We start from the raw sequence: 19,824 nt of genomic DNA, 5'->3' as shown, positions 1-19,824 counted from the left end.
CCACACCGCCGTGAGTGTTGCTAAGCCAAGCGTTAGCATGGCCACAACTATCGTTATTGTAAGCCGTGTCAAGGAAATCACACACCACTGGAAGCACCGCTGCTTGCTTCCGAGCATCCGGCTTAAGTCAGCGCTGTAGATGTCCAAAATGAATTCATTGTTCTGTACAGTGTTTTGACAAATTTAGGAGGGGCGAAGTTGATCCTGTAATCTGCGCACAGCTGGGGTGGATTGCCTGTCATGACAGAGTAGAGCCAATTAAAAGAACAAATAGAATGGTTGGATTTTCAGACCGAGGTAGCTGGGAGCACTGCTAAAAGTTTTGGCATGGACCACAAGCTAAGAAAGATCATTGAATTGAGAGGCATCACAGACTGAGTGACTTTGCTGAACTGTCTGATCTACAGGGTCCATACGGTACGGCATTAACAGGACTCAGTTTGTCTCTGCTGTTGGAGAACTGTAGAGAATGCTTGACTAACTGTAGCAAGGTTATTGAACACATGCCGTTTAATGGAAATGACAGACAATGAGTTCCCTGGAGAGAAATGAATCCATGGAAAGTTTTTTTATTCCAGACTGTTAATGGATTGTGTTACGTTAATAATAGGAGTCTGACATTATAAACTCATGGAAAGGCAGACTTGTCAATGGTAAGACATTCAGTTGCTTTTTGTCTGTTGGAATCTGCCCCTCATTCTTCTACTTCAATGACGAAGGTGCTATCTAGAACCAAAAAGGGTTCTTCGGCTGTCCCAATAGGAGAACCCTTTGAACTCCTTTTGGTTCCAGGTAGAACCTTTTCCACAGAGGAACCCAAAATAGTTCTACCTGGAACCAAAAAGGGTTCTTCAAATGGCGACAACTGCAGAACTGGGCTCCCGAGTGGCACTACATCTCAGTGCAAGAGGCGTCACTACAGACCCTGGTTTGATTCCAGGCTGTATCACAACCGGCTGTGATAGGGAGTCCCATATGGCGGTGCGCAATTGGCCCAGCGTCGTTAGGGTTTGACCGGTGTAGGCCGTCATTGTAAATAAGAATTTGTTCTTAACTGACTTGCCTAGTTATTTTTTTTTAAATAACCCTTTTTTTCTATGAGTGCAGAGTAAAGATTTTTCCAGAGGTGCACCATTACCATGTGAAAAAAAGGGTATTTTGACTTCTGACTCTTTATTGCATCACAATTAGTGGACAGTAAACAGGACTAACAACAGGTTGCTACAACGACACGTCTGCAGCAGTCAGCACCAGCTGGTAATTGTGTCTGGTTACACTGTACAAAGCACTGCCAGTGGAGGCTCTCACAGCTCTGTGGAACCACTCAGCCATTGTGTTTTGTAACTACAGCGTTCGCAGCATCTGGAAGCCGACCAAGGCCACAAGCTGACTATTATTTCTCAACAACGTCGCAACAGAGGTTGTGTGAGTCTGAGAAAAGCTAGTGCAATACACTGATTGAAGGTCTGCTTCATAACCACTTTGGAGGGACTCTTTTTATGGAGATTCTCCATCGTTTTAGTGTTGCTAGTTCTGTGAGAGAGCTACAGTGGACTGAGTAGATGACTTGAGGAGGTTTTTGTACTACAGGCCAGGACACCTATTCTGTGTGTGGACTGAAGTACCCCCATACCAGAGCCATCTGATTCAGAAGGGTTGGGTTAAATGCGGAAGACACATTTCAGTTGAATGCCTCCAGCTGTGCGACTGACTAGGTATCCCCCTTTCCCTATGTTCAGCCCAACGCCCAGTGATCTTTCCCACCTTCCTCACATCCTGGCCCCTCGGAGGGCCCCGTGAAGGAGGAATGCTGACGGTCTCTCTCTCTGTTTCTCTTCTCTGGACCCAGATTCACGAAGGAGACCTTCTGTTTGTTTTGGAGTCATTCCTTTTTTCTCCTTGCTCTTTGTGTTCACTTAACATCACAGCAGCACTCCCCATCCTCTCTTTCTTCCTCTCTTTCTCTCCCTTTCCATCTCTCGCTCCATCTCTCTCGCTCCATCTCTCGCTCTCTTCCACCAGTGCGCACACTTTTGATTCACCTGGCCTTAACCTCCCAATCCCCATAACCCCCCCTTTGCAGGAGAATAAAAATAAAATATTGGAGAAGAAGTGGGAATGAGAGAAAACCACACTGGGTTTTTGGGAAGGCTGTTGGGTTCTCTTCCCGACATTCCAGTCATAGAGGCTGGAGTCCAGCCAGTATCGCCTAGCTAGCTTAGAGTTAAATATCTCACTTTCTCTCTACCTCCTCCTCTTTTCAGTTCATACAGGGTTGCAGTGTGTACAGTATACTTACTCTTATATTACACAGAGCTTACAGTAGAGACCCAATGCGCATGGCACATTGACATATACATTACTACATAAGGATCAACGAAGCCAAGGTACAGTTCAAGACATTTCATTGTAACTTTTTTTGAGGATTAACTGTAGGGTCACTCGGTCTGGGTAAATCACTGCCATAATTAAGTAAAGTAATGACATGTATTTTATCCGATATTGACAACAAAAACATCTTCAAATATGAAACCAGACATTTTCTCCTGATAAAGTTCCAAACCAGTCCCCCCAAAACCCCCAGACCGCCCAGTCCTCATTTCGTTCTTCAGCCAACCTTCCCTCACATGACATTCAGACCACAGACTCCCCGTGAGGAGAAAGGCCATTCCAGGTCACACGTCTGAAATGGGGGCAAATATCCCAGAATCTGACAGGAAATAACAAACACATAGACATTACCAACGTTAATAGACGCGTGAACAAACACGTGCAACCACATTTTCAAAGCAGCAGGCCCGTCCAATTAACACGTGTCTAGACACATAACCTGGGTCAATGTCTTCTTAAGTTGATACAGGTTTGTGAGCCTCCTATGGTCATTTAAATACGCAAATTAAATGATTTCTTTCTCCAACTTTCTTGTCTGTTTTGTCATAGATGTGAGAGGAGATATGACAGTGGGCTAGGTATCATTGTGAGAAAGCTAGCCTTTCGACAGCACCACAGCCAGCTGAAATGTGCTTGTTCTAACAAAGCAGGACATCCATTAACAGTGATATTGATCGTGTTCTGGCTCTCTCCACATTAGCAGCTAAAGATGGAATAATTTCTGAACAGTGTTATTGACTGTCCTCTCTCTCTCTCTCTCTCTCTCTCTTTGTATCTCTCTATGTGTGTGTCTCTCTCTCTCGGTTTCTCTATCTCTCTCTTCACAGAGCCTGTGAATGGTGATGTGTTTGTGTTCTTCCACGAGGGGGCTCAGGGCTGTCTAGGGGTGCAGGGTCACTCCCTGTCCCTGTCCGAGTCCTGCGAGGATGGCGCCCAGAAGTGGAAGTGGGTGACCCGGGGCCGGCTCTTCAACCTAGGCTCCTCTCTGTGCCTGGGCCTGACAACAGGCAACTACAGCTCCAGGGAGGACGTCTCACCGCTGGGTGTCTACCCCTGTGACAGAGAGCCTCCAGGGGTTCGCTGGACCTGGTACTGTGCCCATGTGTTGGAGAACCTCAACCTGTACCTGCCGTCACCCTCACATCCTGTTAACCCCTCCGCTAACTCCTCAGTGGTGGCCTGGGATGTCAAGCCCCCGCGAGAGGGGCTCAAGTGGAGGCTCTTTGGGGACGATCAGGACCTTTGTTCTAGGACCTATCGTGGTAAGGAGAAAAGCTTCTGCTTCTGGTTTACAAAGTAATTCTAGTGGATTACAAAAGGTTGATGAGGCCATTTCGGCACTCTTTGTCTGATAAATTGAAGTGTAAGTTGAGCAAGTCATTTTGGCCAGGAAATGACTGACATGTACAGTTGAAGTCGGAAGTTTACATACACCTTAGCCAAATACATTTCAACTCAGTTTTTCACAATTCCTGACATTTAATCCGAGTACAAATTCCCTGTCTTAGGTCAGTTAGGATCACTACTTTATTTTAAGAATGTGAAATGTCAGAATAATAGTAGAGAGAATTATTTATTTCAGATTTTATTTTTTTCATCACATTCCCAGTGGGTCAGCAGTTTACATACACTCAATTAGTATTTGGTAGCATTTCCTTTAAATTGTTTAATTTGGGTCAAACGTTTCAGGTAGCCTTCCACAAGCTTCTCACAATAAGTTGGGTGAATTTTGGCCTATTCCTCCTAATGTAGCTGGTGTAACTGAGTCAGGTTTGTCGGATCCTTGCTCACACACGCTTTTTCAGTTCGGCCCACAAATTTTCAATAGGATTGAGGCCAGGGCTTTGTGATGGCCACTCCAATACCTTGACTTTGTTGTCCTTGAGCCATTTTCCCACAACTTTGGAAGTATGCTGGGGTCATTGTCCATTTGGAAGACCCATTTGCAACCAAGATTTAACTTCCTGTCTGATGTCTTGAGATGTTGCTTCAATATAACCACATAATTTTCCTCCCTCATGATGCCATCTATTTTGTGAAGTGCACCAGACCCTCCTGCAGCAAAGCACCCCCACAACATGATGCTGCCACACCCGTGCTTCACGGTTGGGATGGTGTTCTTCGGCTTGCAAGCATCCCCCCTTTTCCTCCAAACATAACGATGGTCATTATGGCCAAACAGTTCTATTTTTGTTTCATCAGACCAGAGGACATTTCTCAAAGAAGTACGATCTCTGTCCCCATGTGCAGTTGCAAACCATAGTCTGGCTTTTTTATGGTGGTTTTGGAGCAGCCTTTCAGGTTATTTCGATATAGGACTCGTTTTACTGTGGATATAGATACTTTTGTATCTGTTTCCTCCAGCATCTTCACAAGGTCCTTTACTGTTCTGGGATTGATTGACACTTTTTGCACCAAAGTACATTCATCTCTAGGAGACAGAATGCGTCTCCTTCCTGAGCAGTATGACGGCTGCATGGTTCCATGGTGTTTATACTTGCGTACTATTGTTTGTACAGATGAACGTGGTACGTTCAGGCGTTTGGAAATTGCTCCCAAGGATGAACCAGACTTGTGGAGCTCTACAATTTATTTTCTGAGGTCTTGGCTGATTTCTTTGGATTTTCCCATGATGTCAATCAAAGAGTTACTGAGTTTGAAGGTAGGCCTTGAAATACATGCACAGGTAGACCTCCAATTGACTCAAATGACGTCAATTAGTCTACCAGAAGCTTCTAAAGCCATGACATCATTTTATGGAATTTTCCAAGCTGTTTAACGGCACAGTCAACTTAGTGTATGTAAACTTCTGACCCTACTGGAATTGTGATACAGTGAATTATAAGTGAAATAATCTATCTGTAAACAATTTTTTGAAAAATGACAAAGTAGATGTCCTAACCGACTTGCCAAGACTATAGTTTGTTAACAAGAAATGTGTGGAGTGGTTGAAAAACGAGTTTTAATGACTCCAACCTAAGTGTATGTAAACTTCCGACTTCAACTGTAATTATGTAAAGTGATGGTGGTGGTTACTTGTTGGTTGACAAGTAAAATAACAGTATTTTGTTTCGGTATGGAGCAACAAGACGTTAGTTTGAATCTGGTAGAACGGGGGAGTCAGCCATTTTGCAATAGAAAATACAAGCCAGGATATGGTTTGTCTCTATTTCTCCCAACAGTGCTTGTAAATTAAATGCTGAGGCAGGGTTAGTCAGCTGTGTTGTACTGTTGAGGAGGGTACAGCTGTATCTGTTCAGACGCATGCTGCAATTTTTTGCCTTGGGCCTCTCTGTTGACTGTATGACTGACTGGCAGCCCGCCAGCTAGACAGCTAAGGAAAGCCCTCTCTCTCTGTGTTCGTAAACTCAAGATGTAAACAGTGGAATGCCCTCACAGACTATGGTAGAGCTGGGACATTATACTGGAAATTATCGACACCGACGATAACAATCATTTATCGCGGGCATTTTCCTGATATGGTTCATTACGATACGTAGCCTGTACTAGAGAAATGTGAAGTTTGAATTGAAATAAGTGTGTTAATATGGTGATTGTTAATGGGACAGTTGATGGTTACAACCATCAATCTAGTAGTAGTTTAAATGAAATGTTTAAAAAACTTGTTGCACATTAATGTTATTAACTATCCTTCTATTTATCGTCATCGTATCAATTCAGGCAATTTATCACGATCTGGATTTTTGTCCATATCGCCCAGCTCTAGCCTACGGTATGTTAGTGTTTATGTAGGACTTAGGAGTTGAAGCCCCTGCTATTATTATTATTATTATTATTCATACAGATATCAAATGTCATAATTTAAGTTGCACTGACAGTCATTCTGCCGGGCTTAGTCTGTGAAATACTGTCTCTAGCCTGTCTGACTGCAATTAAAACCAGATCTCCTACAACCTAAGTCCAGAAAACGAGTTATTCACTTTCCTCCTCTCTTTCCTCTCCTTCTTTACTTTCCTCCTCTATCTTACCTCTCCTTCTTTACTTTCCTCCTCTATCTTTCCTCTCCTTCTTTCCTCTCCTCCTCTATCTTTCCTCTCCTTCTTTCCTCTCCTCCTCTATCTTTCCTCTCCTTCTTTCCTCTCCTCCTCTATCTTTCCTCTCCTTCTTTACTTTCCTCCTCTATCTTTCCTCTCCTTCTTTCCTTTCCTCCTCTATATTTCCTCTCCTTCTTTCCTTTCCTCCTCTATCTTTCCTCTCCATCTTTCCTCTCCTCCTCTATATTTCCTCTCCTCCTCTATCTTTCCTCTCCTTCTTTACTTTCCTCCTCTATCTTTCCTCTCCTTCTTTCCTTTCCTCCTCTATCTTTCCTCTCCTCCTCTATCTTTCCTCTCCTTCTTTACTTTCCTCCTCTATCTTTCCTCTCCTTCTTTACTTTCCTCCTCTATCTTTCCTCTCCTTCTTTCCTCTCCTCCTCTATCTTTCCTCTCCTTCTTTACTTTCCTCCTCTATCTTTCCTCTCCTTCTTTCCTTTCCTCCTCTATCTTTCCTCTCCTTCTTTCCTTTCCTCCTCTATATTTCTTCTCCTCCTCTATCTTTCCTCTCCTTCTATACTTTCCTCCTCTATCTTTCCTCTCCTTCTTTCCTTTCCTCCTCTATCTTTCATCTCCTCCTCTATCTTTCCTCTCCTTCTTTACTTTCCTCCTCCATCTTTCCTCTCCTTCTTTACTTTCCTCCTCTATCTTTCCTCTCCTTCTTTCCTCTCCTCCTCTATCTTTCCTCTCCTTCTTTCCTTTCCTCCTCTATATTTCCTCTCCTCCTCTATCTTTCCTCTTCTTCGTTCCTTTCCTCCTCTATCTTTCCTCTCCTTCTTTCCTTTCCTCCTCTATCTTTCCTCTCCTTCTTTCCTCTCCTCCTCTATATTTCCTCTCCTCCTCTATCTTTCATCTCCTTCTTTACTTTCCTCCTCTATCTTTCCTCTCCTTCTTTACTTTCCTCCTCTATCTTTCCTCTCCTCCTCTATCTTTCCTCTCCTTCTTTACTTTCCTCCTCTATCTTTCCTCTCCTTCTTTACTTTCCTCCTCTATCTTTCCTCTCCTTCTTTCCTCTCCTCCTCTATATTTCCTCTCCTCTATCTTTCCTCTCCTTCTTTACTTTCCTCCTCTATCTTTCCTCTCCTTCTTTCCTCTCCTCCTCTATCTTTCCTTTCCTTCTTTACTTTCCTCTTCTATCTTTCCTCTCCTTCTTTACTTTCCTCCTCTATCTTTCCTCTCCTTCTTCACTGTCCTCTATCTTTCCTCTCCTTTTCTTTCCTTTTTTTTGGCGAGGCAAAAGGCATTTGTAACTTTTAACTGCCATTCCTCACAACTTGCTATTGTGAAGTCAACAGGCTGCTGAATAATGAATGCCACGGACATTAGTCATCCTGCTGTGTAGCTAGCAGGCTAGCAGCTTGACACGAACCAGCCACTGGTGGAGGAGAGAGGGAAATGAAGGAGGGAGGGAAGGAACTTTCTAGGCCTTTCCCCCTTTTTTAACACATATGCCCTACTTTCCATGGGCCTGGCTAGTTCTCTGTGTGTTTTGGTAACACGCAAACACCCTTCTAGTCTTTCTCTTTTACAGCTCTCTCTCTCTCTCTCTACCGCTCTCTTTCTCCCTTTCTCCCTCGCCCTTTCTCTCTCTCTCTTTCCTCGCTCTTCTCTCTCTCGCTCTCTCTCTCTCTCTCTCTCTCCTCGCTCTATCTATCTTTCCTCGCTCGATCTCTTCCCTCTCTCTCTCTTTCTCCACCATGTCTTGGAGAATTGATTTGCATTTTCCCCCTTCTGCCCTCTCCTTCATACCCCGCCGTCCAGTGGAATGCAGAGGCTACCGTGGCAACCCCTGGGCATTTTGTCAAACTGTGGAGATCAGGTTTCATTCAAAATAATGTTCATTCACCTCTCAAAGAATAATGGAGTTTAGTTTATACATGGCAGTCTCATAATAGACTGGGAAAATAACTAAAACAGCTGCTTATAAATTAAACTCATTATTTTATTATTTTAGAGAAGGTTTTTTGGAAAAAGTGTCCTTTCTACCCTTGTCAATTGCTAGTAAAAATAACTTTTTCTGGCATACATAGACAGTATATTGAGTTTTTATAAAGCTTTGTCCTGATGTATTTATTTTTCAGATGAAAATCGTTTGATTATTTTTCCATTATCTGGTCTATTTTGGCTTATTGTTTACCTCTGATGAGCTTTCCCATACCTTTTGGTCCAAAATCACACTTTGGCGTGTGTCTTCATTTCCTGTAATATATCTTATATTTATTTATCACCTTTAATTGCACGTCTTTGAGTACACAGATTTGTTTACTCAGTAAAACGATCCACACAAATCAACATGGGACAGAAAGTGGCGCTTCAGTGCATCCTGGGACGTGAAGTCTTTCCATCGTGTGCCTTTGCAGAGATCTATACTATCCAGGGGAACTCTCGCGGTCTGCCCTGCTACCTGCCCTTCATGTACGATGGCCAGTGGTTCCACAACTGCACCAGTATTGGCAGAGAGGACGGTCACCTGTGGTGTGCCACCACCTTCGACTATGGCAAGGACGAACGCTGGGGCTTCTGTCCTGTTAAGAGTGAGTCACTGTCTTCCTCCTCCACACACACACCACAGACTCTATGGCTCTTTCGGATTTTTCCCCTTACAATGATCTCTGTTTTTCCTCCCCTCTCCCTCGCTCTCTCGCCCCCTCCCAGGCAATGACTGTGAGACGTTCTGGGACACAGACCCCCTGACAGACAGCTGCTACCAGTTCAACTTCCAGGCCACCCTGTCATGGAGCGAGGCTCGCATCAGCTGCCAACAGCAGGGGGCAGACCTGCTCAGTATCACCAAGCTGCATGAGCAGACCTACATCAACGGTAAGAGACCAGAGGAGAGTCTAAAATGCAGTACTCTATGCTAGAACACGGGAGCGGTTTTCTTCCTTATTCTCGGTTTGATAGAAATGTGTTTATAGGTCTGTTATGAACTGGTATCAAACATTACTGGTAAACCACTATGTATTAAGCGTTTATAAGCCATTTAAAAGCATACCTTAAAATCAAGTGTTACCATCTCTTCCCAACTTACATCTTTAATAGTTTTAAAGAGGTAGAGTGTGATCTTGTCTCTGTTTATATGAGGACATCTTACGTTTTTAAGAGAAGTCTCTCCCTGCTGCTGTAGGTTTGCTGACTGGTTACAGTGCTGCTCTGTGGATCGGTCTGAATGACCTGGACATTAGCGGAGGTTGGCAGTGGGCTGACTCCTCCCCGCTCAAATACCTCAACTGGGAGAACGGTGAGAGAACACTGCCTTTAACCCAACCCAATCTCAACCATCCTCAACCATCAGTTTAACCCAACCCAACCTCAACCATCCTCAATCATCAGTTTAACTAAACCCAACCTCTACCATCCTCAACCATCTGCTTAACCCAACCTCAACCATCCTCAACCATCTGTTTAACTCAACCCAACCTCAACCATCCTCAACCATCTGTTTAACTCAACCCAACCTCAACCATCCTCAACCATCTTTTTAACCCAACCCAACCTCAACCATCCTCAACCATCTTTTTAACCCAACCCAACCTCAACCATCCTCAACCATCTTTTTAACCCAACCCAACCTCAACCATCAGTTTAACCCAACCCAACCTCAACCATCCTTAACCATCAGTTTAACTAAACCCAACCTCAACCATCCTCAACCATCAGTTTAGCCCAACCTCAACCATCCTCAACCATCTGTTTAACTCAACCCAACCTCAACCAACCTCAACCATCTTTTTAACCCAACCCAACCTCAACCATCCTCAACCATCTTTTTAACTCAACCCAACCTCAACCATCCTCAACCATCTTTTTAACCCAACCCAACCTCAACCATCCTCAACCATCTGTTTAACTCAACCCAACCTCAACCATCTTTTTAACCCAACCTCAACCATCCTCAACCATCTGCTTAACCCAACCCAACCTCAACCATCCTCAACCATCTGTTTAACTCAACCCAACCTCAACCATCCTCAACCATCTGTTTAACTCAACCCAACCTCAACCATCCTCAACCATCTTTTTAACCCAACCCAACCTCAACCATCCTCAACCATCTTTTTAACCCAACCCAACCTCAACCATCCTCAACCATCTTTTTAACCCAACCCAACCTCAACCATCAGTTTAACCCAACCCAACCTCAACCATCCTTAACCATCAGTTTAACTAAACCCAACCTCAACCATCCTCAACCATCAGTTTAGCCCAACCTCAACCATCCTCAACCATCTGTTTAACTCAACCCAACCTCAACCAACCTCAACCATCTTTTTAACCCAACCCAACCTCAACCATCCTCAACCATCTTTTTAACTCAACCCAACCTCAACCATCCTCAACCATCTTTTTAACCCAACCCAACCTCAACCATCCTCAACCATCTGTTTAACTCAACCCAACCTCAACCATCTTTTTAACCCAACCTCAACCATCCTCAACCATCTGCTTAACCCAACCCAACCTCAACCATCCTCAACCATCTTTTTAACCCAACCCAACCTCAACCATCCTCAACCATCTTTTTAACCCAACCCAACCTCAACCATCCTCAATCATCAGTTTAACTAAACCCAACCTCAACCATCCTCAACCATCTTTTTAACTCAACCCAACCTCAACCATCCTCAACCATCTTTTTAACCCAACCCAACCTCATCCATCCTCAACCATCCTATTAACCCAATCTCAACCATCCTCAACCACCCTTTTAACCCAACCCAACCTCTACCATCTGTTTACAACACTAACACCACAGACTACACAGATAACATCTAAGCGTTCCCTTCTTTCTATCTCACAATTATTATTCTATTTCAATCCCAGACCAGCCGAGCCATGTGGAGGAGGAGAACTGTGCGGTGATCAGGACAGAGTCGTCTGGCCGCTGGCAGAACAGAGACTGCTCTGTCGCCCTTCCCTATGTCTGTAAGAAGAGACCCAATGCCACCCTGGACCCCTTCACCACTGGTACGTCTGCCTAGTCACCGGTCGAGACTCTAGACCTCCTTATCAAATCCTCTCTGCTAAAGTTTTTACAGCTGTAGGAGCTTAATTTGATCACTCTTCAGTTGCTGAGAATTTTCCTGCAAAGCAGGAAAAGCAATTTTTTTTGTATATTTGAGTTTTAGAAAGGCTTTTAATGTTTGTAATTTCCACTTTCAAAATTCAGACTTGATTTTCCCTTACGTTAAATGTATCAACCCCTACAAAATGTAAATTTGTTACAATCCACATAAGAATTTACATTTCCTGTTGCTGCGGGCTTATTTTTCCGCTGTAGCAAACCGTCTCAAGTTAAGATACATCTGTAGCTTGTTGTTTCATGGATAGTTACATCCCCTGTATGTGAGCAGTTAGAGTCATAAAATAAATCATCGATTTGTGTTACCATCTGGTTATATGCTCGCTACTGTATTAACAAATAGTTAATATAGGGTATATTTCCCTTCTGTTTGCTCTCTGTCTCTGCTCTGTGGGCTGCAGACTCGTGGGCGGATGATGAGAAGTACGAGTGTGATGTGGGCTGGCAGGCGTTCCAGGCAGGCTGCTACAGACTGACGTCAGAGAAGGTGGACTGGGACACTGCTCAGAAAACCTGTCAGAAAATGGAAGCCAACCTGGTCAGCCTCCACACCCTGCCTGAACTAGAGTTCATCATCAACAACATCAAGCGAGGTACACAGATAATACAGCACGTCATGGAAAGGTACCTCAACCTGAAGACAGGTAGCTACACAGATAGTACAACAATGTACATGTCACGAAAGGAAGCTTCAACTTCAGTGTCAACAGTTTCTCTCATAGGAGACAGTTGATCTTGTTTATTGTTTTGTTTTTATATATAGCACCAATGTACAATTTGTTTAGGTCGTTTACCTGAAACAACAAAAATGAAATGAAATAAAAAATTTGAGTACCAGTCAAAAGTTTGGAAAGTTTTTGGTTAATACATGATTCCATATGTGTTATTTCATAGTTTTGATGTCTTCACTATTATTCTACAAAGTAGAAATAAAGAAAAACCCTTGAATGAGTAGGTGTGTCCAAGCATTTGACTGGTACTGAATATAATAAGTTATTTACAACTTTGTGCACCACCGCACTATAAGGACAGGGGTTCGCTGTAGTTCCCCCCTACCTACAGTCTTCGAAAAAAAGGTGCTATCTAGAACCTAAACGGGTTCTTCGGCTACCCTCATTGGAGAACCCTTTGAAGAACCCTTTTTGGTTCCAGGTAGAAAGAACCCTTTTAGTTCCAAGTAGAACCCTTTTGGGTTCAAAGTAGAACCCTTTCCACGCAGGGCTCTACATGAAACCCATAAGGGATGTACCTAGAACAAAAAATGATTCTCCTATGGGGACAGCCGAAGAAACCTTTTGGAACATTTTTGTTGAAGATCGTCTAATACTCCAATCCACTCACTGCTTCTCCCATCTTGTTTCTGTCCTAATGTGATTGCTGTAGTGTCTCCTCCTCCCTGCTCTGTGATAGTTATCGTCATATCTCTGTGTGTCAGATGTGGAGGAGCTGTGGATTGGTCTCCATGACACGGCTATGCAGATGGACTTCCAGTGGACAGACCACACGCCCGTCATCTTCACTTACTGGCACCCCTTTGAGCCCAACAACTTCCAAAACACCCCCGAGGACTGTGTCACCATCTGGGGACCCGTGAGTGACCCTTGGCCTTTGACCCCTATAGTCTGGACCCTTCGTCATCTCACAGCAGTGTGTTCTCACTGCCAACAAGCCTTACAGAAAACTATTGTTTATACTCTGCAGCTGTGCCCTCTCTCTTTCTCTGTGTCTGTGTCTGTGTCTGTGTGTGTGTGTGTGTGTGTGTGTGTGTGTGTGTGTGTGTGTGTGTGTGTGTGTGTGTGTGTGTGTGTGTGTGTGTGTACAGGAAGGCCGCTGGAATGACAGTCCCTGTAACCAGACCTTGCCATCCATCTGTAAGAAAGCAGCCCAGAAGACTGACGGACAGGCACAGAACCACGGGTGCAAACCAGTAAGATTTACTGTAGTGCCTTTCTTTATTTCACTCTTTCTACGTTCTCTTTTTCCCTCTCTCTTTGTCTCTCCTCTGTTTCTCCCTCCCCCCTCTCTCTGCTTTCTTTCTCTCTAACTCCTCTCTCTCTCTCTCTCTCTCTCTCTCTCTCTCTCTCTCTCTCTCTCTCTCTCTCTCTCTCTCTCTCTCTCTCTCTCTCTCTCTCTCTCTCTTTCTCACTCCTTCCTCTCACTCCCCCACTCATTAGTGTGCTTGCTGAAGGCAAACAATTCCATCTGTTATTCCCCTCCTGTATCTATTGTATCTTTCTTATTCTCTCTAATCTGTCGCTCCCTGCCATCCTTTATCTGTTTCCCTTTATCTCCGTCTCTCCGTCCCCCTCTCCGTCTGTCTAGAAACGTTCTATTCGCAGTTTTAGCAGCGTCACGCTGTTCAAACACCAGATGCAGACAGTCAGCACTGGCACTCTGAATGCAGATTGTAAATATTTGAGTGCACCCCCTCACACACTTCCCCCCTCCTTGTGCACCCCTCCGCCCTCCACCTTCCGCCCCTCTGCCCTCTGACCACCCCTCCGCCCCAGTCTGTGTTTGCTCTGAATCACTCCCTCAGGGCCAGGGAGATCAGCCAGAAACCCTACCCCCAGACAACCCCACAAATGTGTTCACATTCACAAAAATACCCACACATAAATGAACCATATCCACAGGTCTCACATCTGGTGAACCCATCTCTCTTTTTCTCTCGCTCTCTCTCTCTCTGTCTCTCTGTCTGTCTCTCTGCAATTTCACAGACTGTAATTCTCTTCTTATCTTTGACTAGTTTCCCTCGTAGTTGCGTGCTCTCCTCTCCTGCTATATTTCAACCCTCTCCTCCTGTTTAAAGGGTAAAAACGTTTACTCAGGCAGAGGTATTACTGTTTGATCCTGATGCTTCAGTAATTTTGTGTTTATGTGCTCCCTCCATCCCTCACTAGACATGATGGATAGCCCAGCTAATGCCTCGTGGCAAATGAGTTACTGCTGTAAGCTTGGCTCCTGCTTGGCCAACTTCTCCGTGGAGTTGAGTGCATTGTGCGATTTTGTCTGAGTTAATGCTCGCTTCTTTTTTGAGTTAACTCAACGTCTGAAGAGAAGGTGTGAGACAACCAAGTTACGGACTTAATTGTTCTGCGGTTCTGCAGTTCTGTCGGAACTATAGGGTCTATGTGATCCATAGCTCATTGGCTCATCGGCTCAGGGAACTGTAACACTCGAGATCCCCAGACAGTGTTGCATTGTGGGTCATGTGACAGGAGAGAGAGAGAAATAGATAACATACGCATCTGCCTCTCCAGTGTGATTCTCGTATAGAGGAGTGCTGCTCGCCAGTTGGAAGTATTTGAGGTTTCTCCCTCCCTGCCAAGTGCAGTTGTGCAAACGCCTGAAGTTGGACTGAATCACACAAAGTGACCCCGCCCCCCCTCTCTCCATCTCTCACGTACGCACTCACTTCAACGCACACATTTACACGACTACACACTCAAACCCTTGGGACCTTTTTGTGTGTTGGCTGTGCTCTCGGTCTGTACACGTCTGCAGATAAACACTGAGAGGAGAGAGAGAGAGAGAGCGGTGGAGAGAGAGCATAGCTCTGAGCCTGGACTTGTTCTGTCCTGCCCCGGGTTTATAAGTAGGGACAAATAATTGCCCTCTCCTCGTTAGCCATGTGTTGTTTATAGTACTTTATGCGTTTATACGTTCCCATCTCATCTGGTTGTGTTTTCATGCAAGTCTCTGGACATAGATAGATCTCTTTGGACAGTTATTAGTTATTATTTCTACGCCTACTCAACCTTTCTCCTCTCTCTCCACCTACCTCTCTCTCTCGTCAGGGCTGGAAATGGCACAGTCCGGCCTGCTACTGGGTGGGAGAGGAGCAGGTGACCTTTGAGGAGGGCAGGAAGGCCTGCGCTGGCAGCGGAGCTACCCTCATCACCATCACCAATAGGTACGCACACAGACATGCGTTCCTGTACATACACTCATGCACGCACGCAAGCACGCACAGACACAAACACACATACCTAGTGTAACCTCTGACCCCTGAGCCTTGTCCATGTGCGATGTTGTAGGTTTGAGCAGGCATTTGTCAACAGTCTGGTGTTTGGCCGTTCTGGGGATTCATTCTGGATAGCCCTGCTTGACCAGAACAGCCCCGGGCAATTCCATTGGCTCAGCGGGGATGAAGTGGCCTATACCAACTGGAACAGAGACCAGCCAGGTGGGACATGGACCTCTGTCTCTCTATCTGCCCACAGAGCTATCATGACGGACACGTTGGTCTTGTACTAGTCTTCAGGATACCTGTCTGTGCCATATTCCCAGAGCAAAGTCAAAACTAGATATGGTATAAACACTTATCTCTTGAGTATTCATTGTGGATAAATTGCCAATGACTTAATCAGGTGATTTGTTTGGCGTTTTCAAGACCATCTTTTGCCATGATCTCTACCATCCCCACTGGTGTGCCAGTCAGTCAGTTACTCCCAGACCCAGGCTCATACAACTACGTAACATAGACCACTCTCTCCCCCATCTCCTCTGTCAGGAGGAAACATCAAAGGGGGCTGTGTAACCATGGAGACAGGCTACGCCACAGGCCTATGGGAGGTTAAGGACTGTGCGTCGGCCCGGGCTAAGTTCATCTGTAGACTGAACCAGGACACGTCCCTCAGCTCTGAGCCCCCCGCCCCGCACCCCACCCCCAGCCTCACTGGATCCTGCCCCAACGGGTGGAAGACAAACGGCAAGCTGCACCACTGCTACAAGGTATCCTACGCCTTTACCACTGCTTGATATTACTACACAGTGAAGAGGCGACTCCGGGATGCTGGCCTTCTAGGCAGAGTTCCTCTGTCCAGTGTCTGTGTTCTTTTGCCCATCTTAATCTTTTCTTTTTATTGGCCAGTCTGAGATAAGGCTTTTTCTTTGCGACTCTGCCTAGAAAGCCAGCATCCCGGCGGTGCCTCTTCACTGTTGACGTTGAGACTGGTGTTTTGTGGGTACTATTTAATGAAGCTGCCATTTGAGGACTTGTGAGGCGTTTGTTCCTCAAACTAGACACTCTAATGTACTTGTCCTCTTGCTCAGTTGTGCACCGGGGCCTCCCACTCTTTCTATTCTGGTTAGAGACAGTTTGCACTGTTCTGTGAAGGGAGTAGTACACAGCGTTGTATGAGATCTTCAGTTTCTTGGCAATTTCTCGCATGGAATAGCCTTCATTTCTCAGAACAAGAATAGACTGACCAGTTTCAGAAGTAAATTATTTGTTTCTGGCCATTTTGAGCCTATAATCAAACCCACAAATGCAAATGCTCCAGTTACTCAACTAGTCTAAAGAAGGCCAGTTTTATTGCTTCTTTAATCAGGACAACAGTTTTCAGCTGTGCTAACATAATTGCAAAAGGGTTTTCTAATTATCAATCAGCCTTTTAAAATGATCAACTGGATTTGGCTAACACAACGTGCCATTGGAACACAGGAGTGATGGTTGCTGATAATGGGCCGCTGTACACCTATGTAGATGTTCCATTAAAAATCACCAGTTTCCAGCTACAATAGTCATTTACAACATTAACAATATCTACACTGTATTTCTGATCAATTTGATGTTATTTTAATGGACAAAAAATGTGTTTTTCTTTCAAAAACAAGGACATTTCTAAGTGACCCCAAACTTTTGAACGGTAGTGTCTATTTTAAGGATATGTATTAGTTTAGTCAATATCGATACCATTTATTTGCCTCTAACGCCTCTCTCTCTGTGTGTGTGTGTGTGTGTGTGTGTGTGTGTGTGTGTGTGTGTGTGTGTGTGTGTGTGTGTGTGTGTGTGTGTGTGTGTGTGTGTGTGTGTGTGTGTGTGTGTGTGTGCGTGCCTGCCTGTCTGCCTACATGTGTGTGTATCCCAGGTGTTCAGCTCAGCCCAGATGGACCAGAAGCTGAGCTGGCTGCAGGCCCACCTAGCCTGTCAAAGACACCATGGAGCCAACCTGCTGAGTGTCAGTGGCCCAGAGGAGGAGCACTTCATACTGCAGATACTACACGAAGCCTTTGGGTGGGTGGACACTCCACCTTGATCATGCATGGGTTGTATGAATGGGTCTCTATTACAGGGGCCTAGACTGGATGGAGGGAGAATGTGGTTCTTATTTGAAAAGGGGATGGGTTTGTAATTTAAAGAGGGAATGTGGTGGTAATGATGAGGATGAAAATAATAAATATATATAAGAAGAATTTCGGGGGGTGCTTATATTTGTCTTGTTACACAGCCTGTAATGGGAATGTTTTTTTCCATATCCCAACTCCCCCTGAGATACCCTCAGGGAGTGGGGTCACAGGCGAAGACTAGGATGCTGATGATGGTGATGATGATAGTAATGATGATGATGCTGCTGCTGATGATCATAATGACAATGATGATGATGCCGACGACTCTGCTGCTGCTGATGATGATGATGATGGTCCACAGGGAGTCAGAGGACCATGAGCAACGCTGGTTCTGGATCGGCCTGAACCGCAGGAACCCCATGGACAACGGGAGCTGGAAGTGGAGCGATGGACTGGCCGTGAGTCACAGCATCACCATCCAGTCATCCAGCCACAGCATTACATCACAGCATGGACCTAATTCGAGTAGCCAAACCACAGCACTCTCTATTATTGACCCAGCTTAACACAGCGACCTTGATTTACCGATAGCTACAGCCCAGCTGCAACAACATACAGCCTCTTGCACCATATACGTGTGCCTCAAAGCTTAGAGATATAGCTACCTGCTTTTCAAGCTCATTTTGTAACGTCCTCTAACCCATCTTTATCTGTATGTCAGTATACGTACCAGAACTTTGGACGTTACTACTACAACGTCCGTCAGTGTGCAGCAGCAGACCTGGGCACCATGACCTGGCTGGCCATGGACTGCGGCACTGAACTGGACTGGATCTGCAAGATCCCCAAAGGTAACAGCAAGACAACGGAACCACACATAGACACAGATACAGTCACAAAGCAGTGCTACGCTACTGCTGTATGCAGACACTATAGAGACACGCTGACACAAGGGGCCCTTGTTATTGCCTGAAAGCTTTCATTTTGAATATTCAAGTCTGTGTTATGTAGTGCTGAGCGATTAACCCCCAACATTTTTTATATCGGTTATTTAACAACTAATTGTCTGACGTCGGTTCAATTACTTGAATTCCATTTAGTTTTTTTTTTGGGGGGGGGGGGGGGGGGGGGGTGGAGCCAAATGCACCGTTTCTCTGGAGAGAAATCAAATACTTCAGGAGAGAAATCCAGTCAATAACTTTGTGGGATGTTGAAGGGAGTTGTAGTTTTCATTAAGCAAACATGTGACCGGCCGGCTCGATTCGATGTTATGTAGCAAAATTTGGAAATTGTGTTTTTTACATTGGATAAAAGTAGAGACTCGGAGCTTGAACATTTGATGTCTTGCACTGCAAGTCAGCGCTTAATTTGTAACTCGGGAGGTGCTGGAACAAAAATGGAGCACGAGAGGGGTGTTGAAGAGTTCTGAGGTACCGGAACTCATGAGAAAATAAAACCACCTTTATAATAAAGTGTTGCATGCATATCATCACATTTGCGTTAGTGATATCGAGCAGTAGAGTCGAGGCACTTGCAGAAGTTGTACACATTGGGGAACATTTTCGTAGCCTAGGGTCCGGTAAGAATGTGGCCTTTTCTAAACACATTTCATGCAATTCTAAGTGACGGGAGACTTTGGCAGGATATTTCTAATACAGCACAAATGAGAATCTGAGATCAACAAAAATGACCTAGGCCTAGGTGTGTGGAGACGCATGTTGTAGGCTACAATATGAGGAGGAAATTACAGTCCTAAAAATACTTTCCAGTTTCACTGACTCACCCAATGACATGCAGCTCACTTGCTGGTGATGGCCAATGCGCTCGTGCCAAAAGCCTGTCTCTCGCTTGTTTAACTTTGTAAAACAATATTTGGAAGTTGATCAAATATGTTGGTAGCCTGCAACATAGTCTTCTCTTTTCAGCAGGAGCCATTTGCTTTCCAACCTCTGTTTTCCCTCGATTGTATTTGTCTTTGTCTGCATGCTGCTTGTTCACTGACAAATTTGCCACTCGTTTGCGACTGTAGGCTATTCCTTGTTATTGGGCAACAACCCACAAGAAGCGGGTGGTTTTCCCGGGTGGCGCAGTGGTCCAGGGCACTGCATCGCAGTGCTAGCTGCGCCACCAGAGTCTCTGGGTTCGCGCCCAGGCTGGGCTGGGTTCCGCCCAGGCTCTGTCGCAGCCGGCCGCAACCGGGAGGTCCGTGGGGCGACGCACAAT

At 45.0% G+C, this 19,824-nt stretch overlaps 1 protein-coding gene across 1 annotated transcript in view; it reads left to right on the top strand.

Annotated features, from left to right (window-relative positions):
* LOC129833019 (C-type mannose receptor 2-like) overlaps positions 1–19,824 on the top strand; it is a 44,574-nt gene that overhangs the window by 2,987 nt on the left and 21,763 nt on the right. Inside the window, exons 2-15 of the mRNA XM_055897234.1 lie at positions 3,219–3,653; positions 8,804–8,977; positions 9,099–9,263; positions 9,571–9,684; positions 11,268–11,411; positions 11,928–12,119; positions 12,962–13,116; positions 13,349–13,453; positions 15,327–15,442; positions 15,567–15,715; positions 16,043–16,263; positions 17,403–17,548; positions 17,963–18,059; positions 18,323–18,452. Coding sequence (XP_055753209.1) covers positions 3,219–3,653; positions 8,804–8,977; positions 9,099–9,263; positions 9,571–9,684; positions 11,268–11,411; positions 11,928–12,119; positions 12,962–13,116; positions 13,349–13,453; positions 15,327–15,442; positions 15,567–15,715; positions 16,043–16,263; positions 17,403–17,548; positions 17,963–18,059; positions 18,323–18,452 — 2,343 coding nt within the window. The remainder of the gene's footprint in view (positions 1–3,218; positions 3,654–8,803; positions 8,978–9,098; positions 9,264–9,570; positions 9,685–11,267; positions 11,412–11,927; positions 12,120–12,961; positions 13,117–13,348; positions 13,454–15,326; positions 15,443–15,566; positions 15,716–16,042; positions 16,264–17,402; positions 17,549–17,962; positions 18,060–18,322; positions 18,453–19,824) is intronic.

This window comes from Salvelinus fontinalis, chromosome 34 (assembly GCF_029448725.1).
Source record: "Salvelinus fontinalis isolate EN_2023a chromosome 34, ASM2944872v1, whole genome shotgun sequence".
Lineage (NCBI taxonomy): Eukaryota > Metazoa > Chordata > Actinopteri > Salmoniformes > Salmonidae > Salvelinus > Salvelinus fontinalis.
Note: the sequence above shows the minus strand (reverse complement) of the source record. Positions and strands in the feature narration are given on the sequence as shown.